This window comes from Cordyceps javanica, chromosome 4 (genome assembly GCF_051103115.1).
Source record: "Cordyceps javanica chromosome 4, complete sequence".
Classification (NCBI taxonomy): domain Eukaryota; kingdom Fungi; phylum Ascomycota; class Sordariomycetes; order Hypocreales; family Cordycipitaceae; genus Cordyceps; species Cordyceps javanica.
In genome coordinates this window covers 777,610-799,425 of record NC_139298.1, presented here as the reverse complement: position 1 = coordinate 799,425, position 21,816 = coordinate 777,610, and the positions used below count along the sequence as shown (strand labels likewise).

General features: G+C 53.4%; 5 protein-coding genes across 5 annotated transcripts; 4 read left to right on the top strand and 1 right to left on the bottom strand.

Annotated features, from left to right (window-relative positions):
- Positions 1 to 345: 345 nt before the first annotated feature.
- V2A60_006143 (alpha/beta hydrolase) lies at positions 346 to 1,287 on the top strand (the record flags this gene model as incomplete). Its single annotated transcript, XM_083257440.1, has 1 exon — positions 346 to 1,287. The coding sequence occupies one exon, from the start codon at positions 346 to 348 to the stop codon at positions 1,285 to 1,287; it is 942 nt and encodes a 313-aa protein (XP_083113566.1).
- A 3,109-nt stretch (positions 1,288 to 4,396) lies between these two features.
- V2A60_006142 (glucose-repressible protein Grg1) lies at positions 4,397 to 4,716 on the top strand (the record flags this gene model as incomplete). Its single annotated transcript, XM_083257439.1, has 2 exons — positions 4,397 to 4,518; positions 4,623 to 4,716. 2 exons carry the CDS (start codon positions 4,397 to 4,399, stop codon positions 4,714 to 4,716), a joined length of 216 nt encoding a protein of 71 aa, XP_083113565.1.
- A 2,640-nt stretch (positions 4,717 to 7,356) lies between these two features.
- On the top strand, positions 7,357 to 9,183 carry V2A60_006141 (bZIP transcription factor; the record flags this gene model as incomplete). The annotated part of the gene is made up of 3 exons (XM_083257438.1): positions 7,357 to 7,821; positions 7,879 to 8,900; positions 8,958 to 9,183. 3 exons carry the CDS (start codon positions 7,357 to 7,359, stop codon positions 9,181 to 9,183), a joined length of 1,713 nt encoding a protein of 570 aa, XP_083113564.1.
- A 1,572-nt stretch (positions 9,184 to 10,755) lies between these two features.
- Positions 10,756 to 12,868, bottom strand: V2A60_006140 (kinase-like domain-containing protein; the record flags this gene model as incomplete). The annotated part of the gene is made up of 7 exons (XM_083257437.1): positions 10,756 to 11,254; positions 11,317 to 11,768; positions 11,823 to 11,981; positions 12,029 to 12,233; positions 12,312 to 12,423; positions 12,495 to 12,617; positions 12,688 to 12,868. The coding sequence occupies 7 exons, from the start codon at positions 12,866 to 12,868 to the stop codon at positions 10,756 to 10,758; spliced, it is 1,731 nt and encodes a 576-aa protein (XP_083113563.1).
- A 6,522-nt stretch (positions 12,869 to 19,390) lies between these two features.
- V2A60_006139 (SDR family NAD(P)-dependent oxidoreductase) lies at positions 19,391 to 20,179 on the top strand (the record flags this gene model as incomplete). The annotated part of the gene is made up of 1 exon (XM_083257436.1): positions 19,391 to 20,179. One exon carries the CDS (start codon positions 19,391 to 19,393, stop codon positions 20,177 to 20,179), a length of 789 nt encoding a protein of 262 aa, XP_083113562.1.
- Positions 20,180 to 21,816: the final 1,637 nt, after the last annotated feature.

Here is a 21,816-nt window from a genome sequence, read left to right as displayed (position 1 = left end):
GCAAGTTCAGCAAGCCACATCACAGTTTCAGTCAAGAATCCAGCTTAGCTTGTGCTTGCCACGAGAAGATCAACGGGTATAAAAGTACGAGTATTGAGTAGTGGGGGAGACTGATAAAGGGCTGTCACCTCGAAAGAATTATGAAGCATTTGCTGGCGGCCCGGAGTGGGAGTCTCTATGCGGCCTAGTCTGTCATCGGTCTTGGGTTCAGCCGCAGCAGCAGATGCCTCGCATCTTAGTCCGCTACATGTTGGGAGTCATCTCAATCAAAAGCCTCATTTCGTAGGTGGTTCTTTGGCTTCCTTCTTCTCATTTCATTGCAAGCGGCAGATTCATTGCTTCAACATGACGCACAGCTTCTTGAATGGGCTCCGAATCTTTTTCCGGCCACTTATGGTCGGGCTCTTCAACACCACCATCTCTTGGAGCATGAGATGGCGCATGTTGGTGTTGCAGCAGTTTGTCTTTTTAACGTATACAATCCCGGCGGCGCCGTACCTGTTTCGGCGCCCATTCGTTACCGAGTACCTGCCCGTTTTCCCTCAACGATCTGTTCGTGCACTAGTGTTCAAAGGCAAGGGCAAGGGAACTGGCCGCAAGCTGCGTCCCTTACACATCGACATACACGGTGGCGCCTTTATTGGCGGCTTAGCCGAGCAAGATGCGCGTATGTGCGAGATGTGGGCGAATGAAACGGGCGCCATCGTGCTCAGTATCACGCATCGTTTTGCTCCCGAGCACGTGTTTCCCGTAGCCATCGACGACGTCGACGCCACGGTGCAATGGATCAAGGACAATGCAGAAGTCCGATGGGGAGCAGATCCGACTCTTTTGACAATCTCTGGCTCGTCTGCCGGAGGGAACATGGCCGTGGCATCGACTCAACAACCAGACTGTCACGGAGCATCTCCTACAGCCTACAAGGGCATCATCACAGCATACGGCGTTTATGAGCTGAGACTCTCGCCGTGGCAGAAGCCGGTACCTGAAAAGATGCCAAAGAGTGACCCGACTTCGTTCCTTCAGCCACTGTTTGATTCATACGCCGCCCCGGCCAGGACCAAGCACATTGACGATCCTCGACTCAGCCCCATTCTTGCGAGTGGAGAGACACTGCCAAACCGCATACTGATGGTGATTCCAGAGATTGATATTCTCCTCGAAGAGCAGACAAATTTTGCAAAGCGTATCAATGAAGAGGACGAACGCGCTGGCTGGGTTGGCAAGCCTCGCGTCGAGACCATGTTTGCGCCAGAAGGGTTTCATGGCTGGCTCGAGTGTAAGTAATCTGGGTTTTTTCTTCTTCTAATGACTAAGACCAGATCACAGTGCCGGATTCAATAATTAAGAAAGAGCTGAAAGAGCGTTACTGGGTGAGGTGTATTGAATTCTTGAAAGAAATCCACCAGTCAGAGGGCTGGACCTGGGGGACGGATGTTTAAAAAACCTGCTACTTACTATCCTGATTTACTTGTACGATTAGTTATTTCTTCTGCTGGCTCCAGGGCGGCAGTTTACTATTGGCGTTGGCGGCATGGTGTCAATCCCCCTAGATTCATTTTTGTGTTCAAATGCCTTCTCTATGGAGAATGGATCAAATATCTCCAATATAATAGACATACCTCTTCCCAATGACACATCTTGCCAAGTTGCAACCCTCGAGACAATGTAGACGACAACAGTGTGAACAACCCGATGATGAAATGGCACTGCCCGCCGGCTGATAATTTGGGTCGCACCAGAGAACATTGACCGATGTATTCTACAGCACATTGTAAGCAGCAAAATGTGGCGTGAAAGATGGTTCTAATTTGGCCGAGTTTAGGAAGGCAGTATTACTACCTCGCACCACGCGGCCTGCTAAGTTTAACCCTCACGATTTGCTTCACGCCATAGATAGCAGACTGATGGGGTAACTGTTTGTGAACTTTAGAAGGCTATAAAGACTTTGTTACATCTGTGGCCTTCTCGCATGACTCGACCTTTGCGGCATTAACCTTGGAGGACCGCATCGTGCGAATCTGGCACGCATATATGATGGCAGGTGAGTGTGTGCAGAGGCCAGAAGGCCACGGCGACTTGGTTCTGTCCAAGGCCTTCTCGCACAACTCGACGCTCGTGGCCTCAGCCTCGCGCGACAAGACAGTACGAATCTGGCGCGGCGACACGGGCGAGTATATACAGACTGTGGATATTGGTCGTGTTTCAGAACGCCTTTTATTTAGTCAAGACGACTCTTTAATAATGACTGATGTTGGCACGATTGCCACTTGTGGTGGTGGTGGTAGTAGTATCGAGAACAGTGTTATTTCCGCGCTGCGTTGTGGTATTAGGATCAGCGAAGATTGGATCACACGGGTGGGAGAAGAAACCACTCTGGCTTCCAGTGGAATTAAGGCCTAAATGCTCAGCTGTGACAGAGTCAACTGTTCTGATTGGATCCAGATCAGGGAAGGTAGCTATTCTCAGACTATCGTATGATGCCCCATAGTTGGATACAATCGCTTTGCACTTGGCTAGTAAACTGCAGCGATATGAAAAATAAAGCAGCAAATAGTGTGCTAAATCGGACCATGTTCCAAGGAGGGTATCTCTCTAGTGCGGCTCGTGCTGGTTCCCTTTGCGATTCAACGCCCAGTGTGGTGTCGAGTAGATGGGTATTTCCATAAGGTAGGCCATTTACGATAGGGCTTGTGTCCCTTGCGCGACTTGAAGATCATAGTACGTGAATCATAATCATTATCGGGATTCTTGAACAGTAAAGTTGCCCATATCCATACAGTCTTGCAAGGCAAGTACTGGCAGTAGTACCGGTGACGTGGGCAAGGGAGCATTTGGACAAGACGACCTACCTACTCTGCAGGTACAAGCTATTTGATAGCCACTTGCCCCTGCTGGTAAATATGCCATGTAGATGCTGACCCGCGACATCCATTTCAGTTTTTTACGGTAGCTGAATCGGGGAAGAAGACTATGGACTTCTCTGGCTTTCCAATGGACGTAACAACAAGTCCAACCAAGGAACCAAGGGGGTCGAGAACAGTCCATCAGGCGATGCGCGAGTACCTCTGGTCGCACTAGCACACCAGCCACAGGCGTGATGCGAGCCGAGGGCGGTTCATAAAACCGGTTTTGGCAGCTCCAGAGGGTTCCATGGAAGAAGTGAGGTGCGTGGACAGGGCTCGAGGGGGGACGGCGCCGCGGGACCCTGTGGCGCTAATAATACCAGCCAAACTGATGATGCGGAGGCGCAATGCTTGATTTCCTGGATCGCCGATTTGGCTGTGAGAACGAGAAGTCGGAGACGGGTAGCACTTGGACACCGCATGACACCGCCGCCAAGGAGGGGAAGGGGGGGACCTTTTGCTACGGGGTCCCGCTGCCTTTATCAAAACGGCTCAATTTCAGTCGTAATAGAATTGAGCGGCAGTGAGGCTAAAACAAGTGGAGGGTATGTATAGAGGGGGAAGGGGAAGGGTTAGATTGAGGAAAAAGCAAAAAAAGGAAAAAGACAATGGATCTAGTCGAAAAGCCAAGTTAGCTGAAATTGTGAGACGGGCAAGAGATATCGACAGATGGATGACAATACCATCCTGCTCCGGATGGCGGTTGGCATTGACGATGCGCTGTTGCGTTGGCCATGTCTATTTTGGCGGAAGATCACGCATCGTGGCTGGTGCCACTGAGAAGGGCAAAGGTGAAAAAAAGTCAATGTCGTCATTGTGGATTGGAGGGGAGTGTGGCTGGTCGGAAGCAACCGCAGGGTGACAAGCCACTGGGGCCCAATAGACCGGCGTTTACCTCCATGGTAATCCGTACTTTACCAGTAGCGCGATGGTTCAACGACACACACACTCGCATATACATCCGCCACACTTTGGAGGGGCACACTCCGACGTTCAACGGATCACACCGCGCGGGGCAGGCTTTTGAAGTGACGTAGTTTTGCTCATTCTTTGGTCGACATACATCCCCTTTTCCCTGCCAAGTTGCCAACCATCCCTGTTTCGTATCACTAGTGACAGGCACCGAACTTCGTAGACCCTATCCACAGACACGGGTGGATTGGTATGAACTTGCGCAAGCCACAACATGGCGTCCTTGTCTCGTTAGCTTCACACTCGCTGATGGAACGGAAGGAGGGGGAGGGGGAGGGGGAGAGAGCGAGAGAGGGGTGCAGCATGTGAGATGTGTGTCGTTGGCCCCCCCTTCTCGTGCCACGACGATGTTGGACATTGAAGAGCCAATTTACGTAGCCGGAAAAGTCTATATAATCCCCTTCCCCCCCCTCAATCCCATCAAACCCCTCTCTCTCTTCTCCTCATCACACACAACCTTCTATATACACAAACCTTCTTCTTCTCTTTCCAACCCTCACACACACACACACATCACAATGGAGACTGCCAAGCAAGCCGCCAACTACGTCTCTGAGACCGTCCAGGGCGCCATCTCTGGTGCCTCCAAGGAGACCAACAAGGAGGTTGCCAAGGACAGCAACGCCAACGTTGGCACCCGGTATGTGACTGCCTCGGGAGAGGGGGGGAGTGATGCCTCCTCCCCCTTTCCATCTTTCTCATCATCAGATGGCACAAAGCCAAGCTAACGAACAATATTCACAGCCTGTCCGCTGCCAAGGACGCCGTTGGCGACAAGTTCGACGAGAGCGGCCACAACGCCAAGGCTGATGCTCACAAGGAGCTCGCCAAGAACTAAGACGACGATACCGTTTTGAAAACTCGAGGATGGTTCTGATGTAAAGTTGGAGCTGGCTGCGAAAATACACGGTCGATGCGACTGCCGAACCACTTCGGGCCCGTCGGAGACCACGAGATATCCCCCAAATAATTCTAATAAAAATTATAAAAAGAGCAAAGCCTCCAAGATGACTGCGTGAATCCTGCTCCTCTGTGCATTTCTTTTTCAAAGGTGACACTCATTGCTTGGCCTTGTTGGCTGGTGGCTGTGTACGAATACTCATGTTTGCCGCGACTTGAACCATTCACGTATAGAGGCATTGAGGAGGGGGCGGGTAGCTCGGGTGTAAAGTGGACAGCATGACGGCAATCACTCATGCAGCGCGACGAGACAGCGGGTGCAGAACCAAGCAATCGCACCTACAACTTGACCAACTCCTGAAGAGCAGATGCGCAAGTGTTAATGAATCACCAAGACACCAGGAGCTGTGTGTGGGGGGACAGCATTGGAGCACGCGCAGGATCGTAACCTTACAGGCCGGCCCTGGTCGGGAATATCAAGAAATAGCCTCCTATGCATTCCCACGTCCAATCGACGAGATCGGGCCTTGCAGCAAGGCGCATAAAAGGCCGTCTCTGCATTGGCATTACACCATCTCTGGGCAGGCCTGCAGACAGGCATACAGGCTGCGGAGATGCTGCAGAAATGCTGCAGAGATGATGCTGGTATGAATAAAGTGGACCAAAAGATAAAATAAGGTTGAGAATGGGCTGATGGCCAGGACTTGGCGAAAGCCATAGAGGCTCGATGCGAGTGGCGGCCATGAGTAAGTAGATGAGTAGGTACGTACACAAGATACGTACTCGAATACGTATCGGTACGGAAATGTACCAGTAACCAAAGCAGGGCCCATCATGCACTGAATCGCGTTGGCTCCAATGGCCAATGAGGACGGTGTCTGAATTGATGGACAGGGCTGCCGGGGTCGCAACGATTCAGGGATGCGATTGACGAGAGGCTGCGTAGTTAATCCGTACATATATACTCGGACAGAAGGGTCGCAAAAACTCAAAATAAAAGCCCGTTGAATACTTGAGAAATTGCCCACCATCTGGGTGCGGGCGGAGAGAGATGGATGCCTGCTGCCGATTGTCTTGGATGATGCGGGAACCGTTGGATGCTGAGCAGCGGCGGCGACTCCCAGCCACGGCGCATACAAAGCAACCTGGCGCATAACATGACGGAGATGGGGTCACTAGTTAAAAAAAAAACAAAAACGGCTCGTCGCTGCTGCGCACATGCTTGCCTGCAGCCATGAATCCATTATCCGGGCCGTTAGATTGCTGCTATGATTTCTGTTTCAATATGACGGCCCCCTCCCTCCCCCTGCTCCCCAACGAAGCAGACCCTCCTTGCCTCCTCACCTGCCCGCCTCCTTCGGCAGTCAACGCTACAGTGCAGAAAAAGCAGTTTTCTACACGGTGCTACTTGCCTAATTGGGCTTGGCCGGAAATGCACGCATGCACGCACGCACGGTACCTAATTCCGTCTGCATTTTCATATGGTGGAACCAGGTACTGTTCGTTCAGGTCACGGGACCTCTGTCTGCAGTTCGGTAGCATGGGCCGGCATGGGCGACTCTGGTTGGACGAAAACGAAAAGCTCTCCAGCCATCTGCGGCTTTCATCAGCACCAGACCCGTTCCAGGATTTGGCTCCGGGGAGGCCAGACGTCCCGCCCCACTCTCCGTTGTATGCCAACGCTACCAGTAGGCCCTGGGGCTGCTGGCTTGCTTCGCCTTGTTCGTTCGCCTTCTCTGCAACGCTTACAAATGCGTTTTTTTGCTGGCAAATTCCATGAGAGCCGCCCAGCTAGCTGCTGCCAGGGAGCCCCCCGACCCACGAGGCCGACCGATTGATTCAGCGGCCATTGAAACCCCTCTCTCCAAACCCAGCCCCCAAGGGACGACGACGACGGATGCAAAAACAGAAATAAAAATAAAAATAAAAATAAAATAATACTACATTAAAAGAAAAAACCAGAGCCTTGTCACTCTTGGCCCCGAAACTCGCCCTGGTCTCGACTACACAGTGCATTCTTTTTGCGGCCCTTGCCGGATCCTCTTATCTTTTTTTCCTTCCCTGCCTTCGTCTGCCGCTGGCTCAGGTCCCTTCTACCGGTGACTGGTGCAAGTGGGTCGCAGCCATTTGATTCCTCACCCAGAAACCGCTAGAACTGCTGGCTTCTTTGCCTCTCGCATCTACGACGACGACGCACACCTGCAAAGCTCAAATTTTCTTTTTCGAATCGTTGACATTGTTCATTTCCTCACTGCGGCCATCCGTTGTGCCCTTGACACCCGCCATCCACTGCCGTATTTGATTTCAGAGTTGGGCGCCGCCAAGGCGAAAAGCCTAGCCTCTCTCTTCTTCAGTGGCAAACTGCAACCCCAATTCGTGCACCATCCGCCTTACCACACCGGCTGCCCCGCTTCACCACCAGTCATCGCCAGGGCGTCGCTTCCTTGACCGATCTCTTCCAAGAACCCAGGCCGACCGAATTTCCCGCGGTTGGCTTCACCCTCAGTCTCGTGAATCACATAATCCTTTCGCCGTACTTAATTCTATATCCCCGGGTCGACCCTCCCCATCCCCAACCATGTCCGCAAACGCCAACGGCGGCTCCGGCAACGAGGGCTTCTTCTTAACTCCGCACCAGCAGAACCTGCTCTTCGCCGCCCTCAACACCAACAAGCAGCAGGCTCCTGCCTCTGCCGCGCCAAACCCAGTCTCCCTCTCTCCCAGTTCCTTCAAGAATTCGCCCGGCAATGGCGCCGCCGTCGCCGGAGGCTACCAGGAGAGCCCCTTCCTCGACCACTATGAATACGACTTTGGTGATTCTAGCTTTGACTTTTCCTTTGCCGGCAACGACCAGTCTGCCATGATTGGCGACATGCCGTCAACCTCTGACAAGTCCGATACACCGGACGATGATATTCACGAGAAGCGAAGCTACCCCGATGACGACGATGACTCCGTCGAGAATGACGCCAAGAGACACGAGGGTGGTGAAAAGGTCCCCAAGAAGCCCGGTCGCAAGCCGCTGACCTCGGAGCCTACTTCTGTAAATTTCATTCTTCCCTGACCGGGACCTCGTACCTCCTGCTAACCTGCAACCTAGAAACGCAAGGCGCAGAATCGTGCTGCGCAGAGGGCTTTCCGTGAGAGGAAGGAGAAGCACCTCAAGGACCTCGAAACCAAGGTTGAGGAGCTGGAAAAGGCATCCGAGGCTGCTAATCATGAGAACACGAGGCTCCGGGCCCAGGTTGACCGCATGAATACGGAACTCAAGCAGTATAAGCAAAAAATGTCTATGCTTGTCCAGCCCAAGCCGTCGCCGCAAAACACTTCATTTGGCAGCGCTGCCGTCAACAAGATGAGTGACGTCAATTTCCAGTTCGAGTTCCCCAAGTTCGGCGCTCTTCCTGGCCCGCCCCTCAACAAACCCCAGAAATCCGTCTCACAGCCTCTCAGCCCCAACAACGGCACCCAGGTATCCAGCCCTGCCCTCAGTCTCAACAGCGATATGAAGTCTCCTCAGCAGTCAGCTGCCCAGTTCAAGGAAGACTTGGCCAAATTTTCAAACATCTTCTCTCCTTCGATGAGCAGTTCTGCCGGCAACGGCTCACGTGCCAGCGTTGACTCGGCAAGCTATAGCTTTCCAGGAGCCACAAGCTCACCGTCGGCCTCGTCCAACTCCAACGTTGGGCCCAGCTCGTCCTGTGGCACATCGCCTGAACCCTTTACGCAGTCTCCTATGGGCTTCAAGCCGGTCGATGCTCTCAGCACAATCGGCGAGGAGCAACTGTCCACGGATCACTCGCAACAGGCACTCGCCAACTTTGCCAATGTTGACTTTGGAGCCAATAGTCTTGATTGGCTGGCGCAGCAAAACGGTGGCCAGTTCGATCCTCAGCTGTTCAGTGGATACAGAGAGCCCCAGCAGAATATAATGTCCAACCCATCCTTTGATGATTTCTTCAATGACGCCTTCGACGCCGACTTCTTTACTCCCTTCAACACAGCTCCTAGCCCCAACCTGACCAAGAAGAATAACCTCATTGCCGAGATTGATGCCAAGCAGAATGCCGTTGAAGACGATGTGCCGGTAGCTGGCAAGAATAGAAGAGCGCACGAGATTTGGTACGTTGATTTACTGGCACAGAGTCAACTGGCGACACGTATTAACCTTTTCTACAGGGAGAAGCTGCAAGAGTGCCCCAAGGCTCAAAGTGGCGATTTCGATCTCGATGGCTTGTGCAGTGAGCTTACCAAGAAGGCCAAGTGCTCCGGCAGCGGCCCTGTCGTCGGTGAGGTCGACTTTGACACCATCCTCAAAAAGTACATGGGCAAGGATGTGGCGTCTGAATGCGTCGCCGACAAGCTCGGCATCGAAGTGGCCAGAAGCAAGCCTGCGAAGAAGTAGATGGCGTCTCGGGGCGCTCTTGTACGAAGTCATTTACTATATTTATGAGTGCGGGACACAGACTATCGACATGTGAAGGATGTATTCTAACGAGGAGTTGGGCAACAAATGGTCATTTTGCACATGGCAAATCACAAATCAATGATTCTTTTACACGGCGTTTATGTGGAGGCTGGCCTCGTCGGCAGATGACGCCAAAGTGGTTTTATATCCCAACAAACGGGCGAGCTCGCCTTATTCAGTCGATATTGGCCTGCTTTTGATACTTGGACAGAATCTAGGTCATATACAGGACAGGCACAGGCCTTGTCGGCTCATTCTTTAGAGCTTGGATTTTCGAGAGAGGGCAAAAAAGGAGAGATGTTTCTTGTGCTTTTCGACGTTTCTTTTTTCAGCTCTTTATGGTTGCGGCGTTGGCTACTATGTGCTTGCATTTACAAATTCCATGTTTTCGTTTGCGACGTGCGGACTACGTTGTTACTCTCCTTTGCCCTGTCTGTATGTGCGCCTTTTTTCATGTCCAGGTTTCTTCTGTTTCCTTTCTTTCCTTTCTCTCTTGCTTCTCTCTTCATGCATTGTTGCTGTGTTGACTGGAGGTTTTCGTGTTTTTCCTTTTCTTATTTTGGACAGAAACTACTGGTACACGCAGCTGTTGAATATCACTGTTGGAGTATTATTTCTCTCTCTCTCTATAATAATTTGACCGTGAACCGTGCCATTGCGTATCCCGCGACATAGAAGCGCGCCTCTCAACTCTCTGGGGATACAGGTACTTCGGCCTGTCTGCCCACTCACTTGGCCAACTACCAGATGTGATGTTTCTCTGCGTGTCGCGCTCACATACATCATACATAGATCACTGTGACCGAAAAAAACTCCCGTGATGCTAGTTGACAATGCTAGTTGACAATGCTAGTTGACAATGTTATATATTCACTTGCTCTTTCACCTAAAAAATCTGCAATTTTTACAGCCGTCACAAGCAACAGACTCGGAAAGGACAAGTCAGAGCCAAGAAAACGAATGTAGAGAACACAAATCGTGATTCTGGCTGCGACCATCAGAGACTCCCAAAAAAAAACGACAACAAAAAAGAGGTAGAGAAATTGTATCAGATCGCAATGCTATGTATCATATGTAAAAAATGGGAGAAAACAACAGGATATCCCACTAGTTGTGCTGAATTACATGTCATGTAGATGCAACAACGGTGGAAAAGCATGTATATAAACAAGAGGCAAGCTGAGCAAGACAAACGTCGTGAGGTTACGCATCAGGGCAACCTCTGGGTAAATGTTGTCCTGACAGTGGTGGTGCTCAAGGGTGAGCGGGAGTGAACAGGGGGGGGGGGGGGGGGGGAACCCCCATGCATGTGCTTCGGCGTGGTTGCGTGCAAAAGTATGTCCTCTATCCGTGGCCCAGGGTATAAAAACAGTGTATCTGACAGGCCAAGAAGCCGAAAAAAAATAAAAAAAGGAAAGAAAAGGTAGAGACGGGAAAAGAGGAGCCGGGAAAATAAAAGTCGGAAACGAAGACCAAGAGACTCCGGCATCAGAATAGCTTCGAGATAGTCTAGCTAATGACTACACGAGCACCCTCTTTCCCCAAAACACCACGCTCCTTGGGCTTAGGACTGTGATTGCGACCCTTTTTGCTTTTGAGAAAACCAAACATGCTGCTAGAGCTCTCACTCTTCGAAGCAGCTGTTGTGTTGGCATCGATGGGCAGAGTCGCATCTTGACGAGCGAGGTCAGACCAGCTGCCGCCGCCATCAAGAGTAACCTGCACGCCACCGGAGGGACTTGTTATTCTGTTGCCGTTGGACGTGTTACGCCTCGAGACGTATTCACTTCGATAGTTCGGAGGCGCTGGGGCGGAGCGCACCGGCTTGGGATAAGCCGTCGCCTCGTCACTGCCCGATGTTCTAGCAGGCCGTGCCTCACTTGCAGGAGGTGCAGGTACGACGGCATCGGTAGTAATAGCTCTTGGGCCATCTCCCAAAGTCGATTGTATGATGGGCGGGAGCCTTGGATGTTGGGGAATTCCAGCCTCCTCAGCAGCCTCCGTGTACCTGTAGTCATCGTCAGCACTCCAACGTCAAAAGGCGCGAGAGATTGGAGGGCAGAAGCTCACTTTTTGTACGCAGCTATCGTATAATCGAATGGGCGGAAATCGGTTTCAATCATACGGTAGAGTTCATCCTCTCGGATCTCTTGCTGCGAGGCATCATCCTTTAACCGTTCGCGTGGCTTCTGTCGTCTCGCTCGCGCTTCCAAGGGTGCTTCCTCGAGTAGCAACTCTTCGAGATCGTACGTAGCATCGAAGTTCGTCTTCTCAGAGGAAGGTATGAAGATGGGCTCGATTCGCTTTTGTTCGAGCAGATCGAAGTTGATGTCTCGGAAGAACTCATGGCTGGTGAAATGATCCCAGGTATGGCCGAGACGAGTATTTGGATTTGAATCGAGCGCCGAACCGATGGCATACAGGCAGGGGAGAGAGACTGGTGGTTGGGTAACAGGATACCTGGGCTGTTGGTGTTGAATCTGTTGGCTCAAGGTCGATTCGGATGTTCCGTCAAAAGGGCGCTGCACGGGTCAACTCCTCTGATCCATCAGATATGGCTCTCATTGCACGCATACCTTATTGTAGATGCACTCGTAGAAGAGAACACCAAGAGACCACCAATCCGCACGAACATCGTAGCCTTTTCCGGCGTAAACTTCGGGTGCGAGATAGGCGAGGGTGCCAGACTTGCTGGTCAGGACCCGTCCGGGAACGACGTCGGAGGCAACGTTCTTCTACCAGTCAGTGCGCGCCACAAACAGAGCAAGTATTGGAGGCGTACAAAATCTGTCAAATGGACATGTCCATCTGCATCGAGAAGAACATTATCGGGCTTAACGTCCCGGTGAATAATATTATTAGCGTGAATATACCGCAAGGCGCAGGCTAATTCAGCAATCCAGAAGCGAACCGCATCCTCGGTAAATGTTTTTCGAGAAATGTGAAAGCGTAGGTCGCCGCCACTCATGAGATCGACTATTAGATACCTATTGGGACGTGTGAGTTGAGACACGGGCAGGCAGAATCGGGCAGAGTCACAGGCAGAGCGGCGGGGCTGCACGTACATGTACTCAATATCTTGGAAGCTGTAGCGCAAGTTGCAGATGAAAGGGTGGTTGACATGTTCGAGCATGCGACGCTCGCGAACGATGTTGCGGACGCTCTCGGATTTCACGACTATCAAGTGAAGGGTCAGCGAGACATTGACTCACTCTAGTGCAGGGGTTTGGTGGATAGGTGAAGCGTACCTTCATCCTTGCGAATATACTTGAGGGCAAACGACAAGCCGGTGTCCTTGCGCTCGACAATCCGAACTTTGCCAAAGGCACCGCGACCGACGACTCGTAGCAGGCGGAAGTGGTTGAGACTCACTGTCACGATGTTAGAACAAGTAGCCAAATGCCAAGGTGGTGCGGAATGGACTGGGGAGAGAGGCGGCACATGTGCTCTTGGGCACAGCGCGAGCGTCCTCGGCGAGGAACGCGCCGCAGCGATCCCGGAGGGTACGTGCAGAGTGGTGAGGTGAGGTTTGTGCTGCGTCGCGCTTGTAAAGGCACGAGCGCGGAAGTGAAAGCATACCTTCGCCATTTAGGTCGACGGGCTTTCCCTGGCCATTACCCATGATGCGGGCAGCGAGGTATGGAAAATGAAGAAGAAAACTATGCTCAGAAGCCAAGAACCATGCTGGAGGGACTCGGAGAACAAGAAGGAGTTGTAGCTGGGCGGCGTCGAGGGCGATGAGCGTTGTGCCGTGGAGGATTGGGGTCGGCGGGCCGTTTGCTGCAACGGTGAGAAGAGGCGACGGGAGCGAGAGGAAGGGAATCGGTGGTGTGTTTTGTAGAGTCAATTGTTGCGCCCGAGAAAAAGAATAGAGGGGAGCTCGGGATATTGGAGAAAAGGGCGACGGGAAGGCTTTCGTCTCGGTGTATGGTGAAGATGGCAGAATGGGAGGAAAGCTGCGTTGCGGGAAGGGAAAGTCGTGCAGCGGCCAGATTTGGTCAGAGCGGGACGAGGATGAGAGAGAGCCGGTCAGTGGTTATTTGACTGCGGTGGGCCAAAACCAAACCGCCAAATGCTGAACATGGACTGTTCCTTTTAGCGGGCACAGCGGGCACAGCGGGCACGAATAGGCGGGGAGGGGGACCACTGCGGGCCACCGAGGACCACTGAGGAACCACTGAGGAGCCCTGTCAACGGGACTTGGCTTCGCCGGAGCCGTGCTTGAGATGGCGCTGCACAGCGTCTGGCGTGCAAGAATACAGTGGACAATATAAAAAACGTGGCTAGGCAAATAGGCAATTGGCCAGCCCGCTAGGTAACTGATGCCGTGGCGGAAATTTTGGTAGGGCCAGGAGGAGATGACCTGTAAGTTGGCAACTGGAGACGGGCAAAGCGTGTTGACAATGCCGGGCCGCTTTTGGATGGCTTCTCTGGAGAAAATGACCTGACATATGGTTTTATTATGTATTTTTTCTTCTCATGCCAACTTTCATGACACCGAGGAAAACGACAACATTATTCCATCAGAGCATCTATCTAATAGTATCTATGCAAGCCACTTGTCCAGACGTACCAAGGTAGTAGGTACGAAGTACTTCCACTGCGGGTCACCTAATTTCGCCCCAGCAAACAGGTCGCAGCGTCTCAAGGTGCCCTGTACGGGTACGCCAGCGGAGAGTCCGTCGGGATACAACAGCAAGAGGGGAAGACAGGCACCTGGAGACCCTAGAAAGTTGTGCGGAGACTGAGTACCAAGGTACCACCTATCATTTCAGTTGGCAGCACCGAAACTGTGAAAATTCAAATTCCGTTTTCGAGGCGCAAGTGGCCAAAGGATCTAGTGTACCAAGTATCGGACAGTAGCGGATTCTTCTCTTTTTTCTTTCTTTTTTTTTCCTTTTTCCTCTGACCCGTAGATGACCACACACTCCTTTTTACTTAGTAGCTGTTGCTGTCATGTAACTGCCTACGTTAGTAGATGTAGATACCTGCCTCGGTGCTAATCTGCACCTAGTTAAGTGCGAATAGGAGGTAAGTACTGCGGCGGGCCGATCTGCAACAAACTTACAGGGCAGTATACCCCCAGGCTCTGCCGACATGTCGTTACGAGGTCCCCTGTAACGGATGGACCCTGTTCTTCCTGGCCGAGCACCATGGATTCATGGAAACGGAGGGCTCACCGTCCCCTCCGACTCTCAGTACTCAGTAGCACCCGCACATTCATCAGTCATCTGCCACCTGCAGCTTCCAACCATCACGCATCTGATGTGCATCTCACTTCAGCCACGCGCCCCAGAGCTGATGTCCAGTCTCGCTCCGTATCCATCATCCCTGTACACTTGCAAGCCGGTCCGGCGTCTGATGAATGTCACCAGCAGCCACAGGGGCTTGGGCTTGCTGCGTCATGCTCGCCACCTCGACTTGATGCCACCACTCCAACGCCCGCCACCACCAGGCCGCGTCGAGTCTCCTCTAGATTGCATCTCACAATCTATCCGTCATCCATGACTCCTTGCATCTGCAGCAACTCCGTGATTGCATCCGTGGACGGCTTTACCGCGTCCTGATTCGATACTCGATACAGATTAAACTGTACAACAAATTGATTAACTTGCCGCACGCACCACGACTTCGCCTCTGCGCTCTAGCGTCAGGCGACGCCTGCTGCAGCCCGGCAAGGGTTGGCATTGTCAATCCGCCACGCTGCCCTGCGCTGCTTGGTACATAACCGGCCAAGCCATTCGCCATCACGCCCTCATCACCCGTCCGGGTATTGCAGCCTTGTCGTCTCTCATGGAACAGGGTTCCTTTGCTGATGAGCCCCCTCCCCATGGGAATGCCGCCAGGCAGGCTGGCTGATGACGGTTGGCAGGCAACTGGCTGGACTGTCCCGTCATCCGATGCAGCAAACCGCGGCCTTGCCCATCACCATTGGCGCTCCATCCTATCTCGGCCCCGTCATCATGGAAAGGCTTCCTCAGCCACATGCTGCACGCTGCATGCATGTAGACGTGGCGCCGGGCTCTGTCCGGTGCCCGACAAAGCGTTGAGCTCGTCAAGCGTCTCATCGCGATATGCGGCATCTCGCAAGGCAATATTGTCACCGCCAGCCTCGGTCTCGTTGTCTCGTTGCTGCCACCGCCTCGGTTGCCTTTCTGCGACTGTTTCAACCACTAACCTTAATCTTCCCTCCTGTGGCACAATCCATGCAGGCCAAAATGCTATTGGACTAAATTGTGCTAGGCCAGCCATCCTGTGAGTCGTTAGCGGGCTCGGGGTCGCCGGCCCTGCCCAGCGCTGAAAAGGGCCGCCGGAGTCAACTAGCTAACTACTTAGCTGCTAACAGTAATCAACAATCGCCGACTCGCCAGATCACGACCTGCACAGCCAAGTATTGCCAACTACAGGCCAACATCCGACATTTAACTAAAAGCCTGCAACACTGATTGGTGTTGCTGATAATCAACCCGAACTCATGCTACTCCCTTGCTCGAGTCGCATTAGTTGTGCGACATGGTAACTGTGATGGCCAGTGTTCCTCCGCCTAGGCCCCGTACACTCTTGCAGCTTCTCAATTGTTGCTGCCAGGGACAAGTCTACATCAGATCATGATATCAAACTCGGTCGAGCCATGACTCGTCAAAGCATCAAATTTCTTTGTTGGCCGAGTCTTTACCGCCTGTTATATCCCAGGTGGCTGGATAACTAGGACCTATTCATTGACGCCGCTTCGTATGATTGGCATGTCTCGGCGTGGCCAATGACCATTGTGGGTTATAACTCGAACCCCATTAGCACAAGAAATAAGGACCCCCTTGTTGATCGGGCGACTCACCTAGAGGACGCGGATATGACGAGACCTGCACCTTGCTGCAGCCTTGCCCAGAACAAGAGGGCGCCACAATGGATACCATGGTGCTCCAGCTTGAGAACACTTGGCGGCTTCGAGAACGATTGCCCCGGCACCATGGGCCAGCCAGGCATGCTTTGCTAGTTGGTCTTCGGCATGTCCAAACCACGCTGGATGGGTCTGTGCCCCAGAGGTATGCCGGATTGCTCTGTCGCCCGCCATCTGGCCTGCTGGTAGTGCTGCCTGGGAGCTGAGACCTGGCCGCTGTATCCCTGCTACACCACGTGTCGACCTCGATCCCTTGGAGCATACTCAGTCTTCTCAACACTTGCTAATCGACTCCCCATCACAAGACGCAAAAACAGGCCCGCACCACCCCTGACCAGGAGCACTGAGTAAAGTTGGGCCACAACGCGCACAGGGGCGGTCACTGCCGTATCCCCGACGGCTGTGATTTGCGCCCTGTACGTCTAGCCGAGGGACCAGCCAGTCAGCTTCGAATCTCCAGTTGGGCGCAATAGAAATTGTGCTGAAATTAACAATGTGACAATAACGCCTGCAGCAATATAATAGACAACCTATAGCTGCTATTCACGAACATGTCGCAGAGGGCTCATGATGCTCGTTATGCCGCCCAGCATACGGAGTAGTGTCACCGACGGCGACAATGCGTGCTGTGTACATCCTGAGACCTGTACTTAATAACTCGCTAGACAAGCATGGCTAGTCGGCCGCGGCGCCCGAGCGTGACAATCACTTCTTTGTTCCCTTGGTCCTCCGCACTCCATACAAACTATCGTTCCTCCAACCAGGTATGCCGTGGCTCAGCTCCATCGCAACAGGTGTCACACTGTCAGTTGCTCTGCTTCTGATGGCCTGAAAAAGTGACAGTCCAGAATGTGCTCCGCCGCGCCGTCGCATTATACACTACAATTAGCTACGAGTTGAATGTCTCTTGCCCGTGCCGCCGCATACTCTGTGCATACTTGTAGTAGATGGTTACGATAGCTTACGGAAACGCCATATTATGAGCTGGTCAGCTCTCGTCACGCCTCCCGAGGGAAACGCCCAGTAAAAAAAAGAAACCCCCAGCCAATTAGCCGCGGCCGAAATACGTGGACGGTTCAGCCTCATCTACCGCAGACGGCCGTCGCAACGCCAACCTTTGTTTGCTTAACTCTGGTTCAAAAAGGGGAGCCGGAGAGGTCAGGAGACGAACATCCGCCCTGGCCGAGCCTGTCAGGCCGCCGATCAGAAAATGGAATATGTACCAGTAACAGGGCTTGCCGGCTTCCAGAAGGCAGAAGCTGCGGGCGCGCCCGAGTTCGTATATACACGGGGCTAATGCTTGCAGTGGTGCCACCGCCCGAGGTAGGATTCCGCAACGCCATCTGTGCCGAGACAAAGGGGCATCGGCTAGGCGCACGTTCTCGGACTAATAGGCCAAAGTGAGCAAGTATCATCGGTCCAAAGCCGGGAAACGATAGCTAATACTGATGGTCGTCGGCCACCGGGGGACCCTGGCTGCCTGGTTGGCCCCAGCACCGTAGTTCTATTTACAGAGTCGGTGCTCATCCGCACGCGCACCCCTCAGTGGACTCAGTTTGAATATTTTCCGGGTCGCCATGGCTGGACAAGCGGTTGAGAGAGCACTGCCGGTTTTCATTATCTGTACCAACGACAACAGCGTGCTTCGCTGGCCCTTCCAAATTGCTTCGATCAGCTCGGCCACCCCCGACGGATTAAGGGGTTGTTGCTCGCAAAAAAGTAAAAAAAAAAAAAAAAAAAAAAAACTGAGAAGCAAAAAACTAACAAAAAGGTGGGCGCTTGTTTCAATAGCCCGAGTCAATCTTGCTTGTGAGACTGGCTTCAGACTAACGTTTCATCCCAGGCGCAAGCTTCCAACACTGAGGCAAGCCTGCGCGGCCGTTGGTGTAGAAAGACTGGCACGGGCTAGTGCAATTTTGCACTCCATATCAGTATCGGTCTTTTCTGTGTCGTCCGATGATGCTTTCGGGACAGATTTACTTTCCGGGGAATTCATTCGCGTTGGGCGCGTGTCTGAAGTCGTTGGATTGGTTGAGGCCCGTGCAGCCACACAGACATGCTCGTTCCGTGAAGACTGCAAACATGAATGCAATCCAGAACCAGGCCAACTGAAATCGGACAGTCGGCGGATGATCCGTGTAACCAGTCGTGCAACCTTGAAGCGGTAGGTGCTCACTGGTACTGTGCTTTGCAATTGTCCGTGTGCTGCTTGTTATGGCTGCGGAGCCGGAGCCGTGAGCCGCCAACCTGTAAATGCCCGCCAATACCGCAAGCAGTCAAATGATTGTGTGCATTCACTCCGCAGTAAAGTACCTACAATATTATAATCACATCCTGTTGTTTCAAAATCTTCCTGACTAGTCAACGCTGTGGATGCTAGTTTGTATGGAAGCTAAAGTTTTCTGACTGGCCTGTCCTTGAATACGGCCTATTGTCGGGGTCGAGCTGACTCGAGAGAATCTGACGCATATTTATGCCAAGAGGCCATGGGCGTAAGAACTGTTTTCTTCAGACGATTTTTTTTCTCCGCTTCCTTCGACTCCGCAGTGCCTGTAATGGCCGACTCGCTTGACGACTCATTCGCACGGCTGCGAGAGCTGACGGACGGGTGCCAGCCCTTATTAGCTGGCTGCTCATGGTAGTTCTCTTACAAGCACCTTGCTCGCTTTCTTTTCGGGTACAAGCCATGAAGTCAAGAAAAGATTATTCCGTGTATTCAAGAGCACATATCTCCCGTGAGTGGTGCCAGAGTAGCGTAAGAGTCTCAGTGTTCGGCAGCATGGTTTGGCCAGCTTCGGACACTATTTTGCGTCATTGTCCTTGATTCCGGGGCAGTAGGAGCAGAGGAAAACAGAGCAACCGATCGATATCTTATTCGATCTCTCATCTTTCCATGCTAATTCATCGCTGATGAGCTAAGTTGGTCATTCAACACAAGCTCCGGCTTCGTTCCGGTCCGGAGCAGCTCCAAGTCGGCCGCCGAAGTGGCGCAACGTTCCATTCCGCGACCTCTTTTGGTGCTGTCATGCCGCTTGGGCAGCAACCCCGCGCCTTCCTGCATGTCATGAGACTGGGCGAGCTTGAAGATCAATATAGTCCGCGTCGGATCTCCCTGTTGTTCTCCCCCGTCCTACAACGTAAGTAAACTGCCAAGCAACGCCGCTTCTCCTCAATCTAAACACTTGAAACCCGTAAACGAGAACAAAAGAACAGCAAGCCAGTCCCTCCCTCCTCGCCCCGCGCCCAATGACGGACCACGCCCAATTCGCCACGTACCCCAGCCTCAAGGACCGCGTAGTCGTCCTCACCGGCGGCAGCATGGGCATCGGCGCGTCCATGGTCGAGCACTTTGCCGTGCAGGGCGCGCAGGTCGTCTTCCTCGACATTGACGACGACGCCGCGGCCGCCACGGCGGGCCGCGTGGCGGCGCTGGGCGTCGTCGCGCACGCGCCCGTCTACCACCACTGCGACGTGTCGGACATTGCCGGCTCGCTGCAGCCGACGGCGGCGGCGATCCTCGCCGCCTTCCCGCGCGTCGACTGCCTGGTCAACAGCGCGGCGGCGGGCATGCGGCGGCCGACGGCCGACGTCACGCCCGAGTGGTGGGCCAGGGCCGTCGACGTCAACCTCAGCCACCACTTCTTCCTGACGCAGGCGCTGCTGCCCGGGCTGCGCGCGGCGGCGCCGACGGCGTCCGTCGTCAACATGGGCAGCATCTCGTGGGCGGTCCCCGCCACGGGCCTGGTGCCGTACACGACCATGAAGGCCGCCGTCGTCGGGCTCACGCGCACGCTGGCGCACGAGCTCGGCCCCCACGGCGTCCGCGTCAACAGCATCATGCCCGGGTCCATCGCCACGGAGCGGGAGCTGCGCGAGGTCATGACGCCCGAGTACGAGAGGCTCGTCCTCGGCAGCCAGGCCATCAAGCGCCTGCTCGTGCCCGCCGAGATTGCGCGGACTGCCCTCTGGCTCTGCTCCGACGACAGCTCGGGCATGACGAACCAGAGCATCCGCGTCGACGGAGGTTGGACGTAGCGGCGGCGCCGTGTGTCTTTTTTTTCCTTTTTGTAGTTGTACATGTGGCAGTTGCTTTTCAATAAAGACCCTGCGGCGCCCGAATGACATGAGCTCGTGCAAGGTCTTCTGCAGTGACATGTTTTTGCTTCTAGGCCTACGTGATGGGCACCAACTTTCTGGTTGGCGTGCAATGAGCAAACAGAAAAACTCATAGATGTACCGAATATCCATGGCCGTTTTGATGCAGCCATCATTTCCCGACACCACGGTCGAGGGCATGAATCAAAACCACGACTCATTGCAAAAGTGCTTCGCATAACACAACATAGCCCTCCTATCGATGCTTGCTACTTTATCAAGAAAGTCTGGCGTCCCATAATGGGCAGAATCATCCAGGATAAGCTGACAATGTAAAATTCACTACCAGACGCCTCTGTGATAACCCCCTTGGTCTCAATTTCTTTGGCATTGAGACACGGGGCTAGTTACTCTGACAATGTATTCTGTGTTCATGGCTTGCTCGAGGTTAGTTTGGGAGCAATGCATTTCCTCATGGAGCTTTCAGGAAACAAGTGTCCATGAAATCTTTCAGCTTACAAGCTATTACAACGCTTGGTACTTTGGCTCTACATGATTGTTATTTCATTATATCCCTTCATTCAGCTAACCCAATCGATCATCCGACTTCTGACTCGTCAGGGAGCCGTGCGTCTTGTACAACGACAAGCTGATTGCTCGCAGTTGCCATTATCCGGCAAACTTCTTTTCGTAACACTCACCCCGCTGGTAACAAAAAGGTGCGAATCCAGAACAATGCTGAGACAGGGAGTGAAGGCTCGCGCGCACGGCATAGCTGGTCACCCCTTCGAGGTACAATACAAAAAGAATTCTTTTGTTCTTCTTGTTCCAGGCACTGGTAAAGGCCCTGGTGAAAACGCGGGATCCTCCTCGGAGCTACGCAACCTGCGGCTCACAAACACCACCCCCCCAAAGCCACTGCCGTGTGAAGAGCATCGCGGGCGACTTCCCATCTCTGGGTCCATCGCCATCAACTACTCGATTGATTGCTTCACAAACTCCCTCGTTGCCTTCCAAAACGGCCCGTTGCCGGACCAATCTCCTCATCATGAAGGTCGACTCTCGGGTCATCTTCTGCGCGCCCACCCATCCGCAGGGCCACAATCGCCACCGCCAAGTCGATGCGCCACCTTGTTGCCAATATGATCACGCTGGTGTCTCACCACCTGGGCGAACGGCCTCAGCCGCATCGGCAACGCTCTCGCCGTAGCGTCCGTCTCAGACTTTGCTGGGGAGTCGTGGGTAGCAAGATCGCTTCTGGAGGGGGGGGGCGCGTAGGATGCACCCGGCCCGGTGTAACTACGGAATGGATCGGTGACAACCCCGTGAGCTTGGAGCTCGTCCGGAGAGGGGTTTCTTCTCTGGTCCGGGCCGCCGCAGACATCCGGTACTCGCAGCGCCACGGCGGGGTTGGTGGTCGTGCTGCTGTGCTCGGAAGAGGAGGATTGTGAGACGGGGATCGTGGTGCACGCCAGCGGAAGAATAAGGATGACGTTGGGGTAGGACAGCTTGCAAGGGTAGCGTCGTAGTTGACTTGGCCACTAGAGAGAGAACGCGGTGGCGGGCGTGATGCCGTG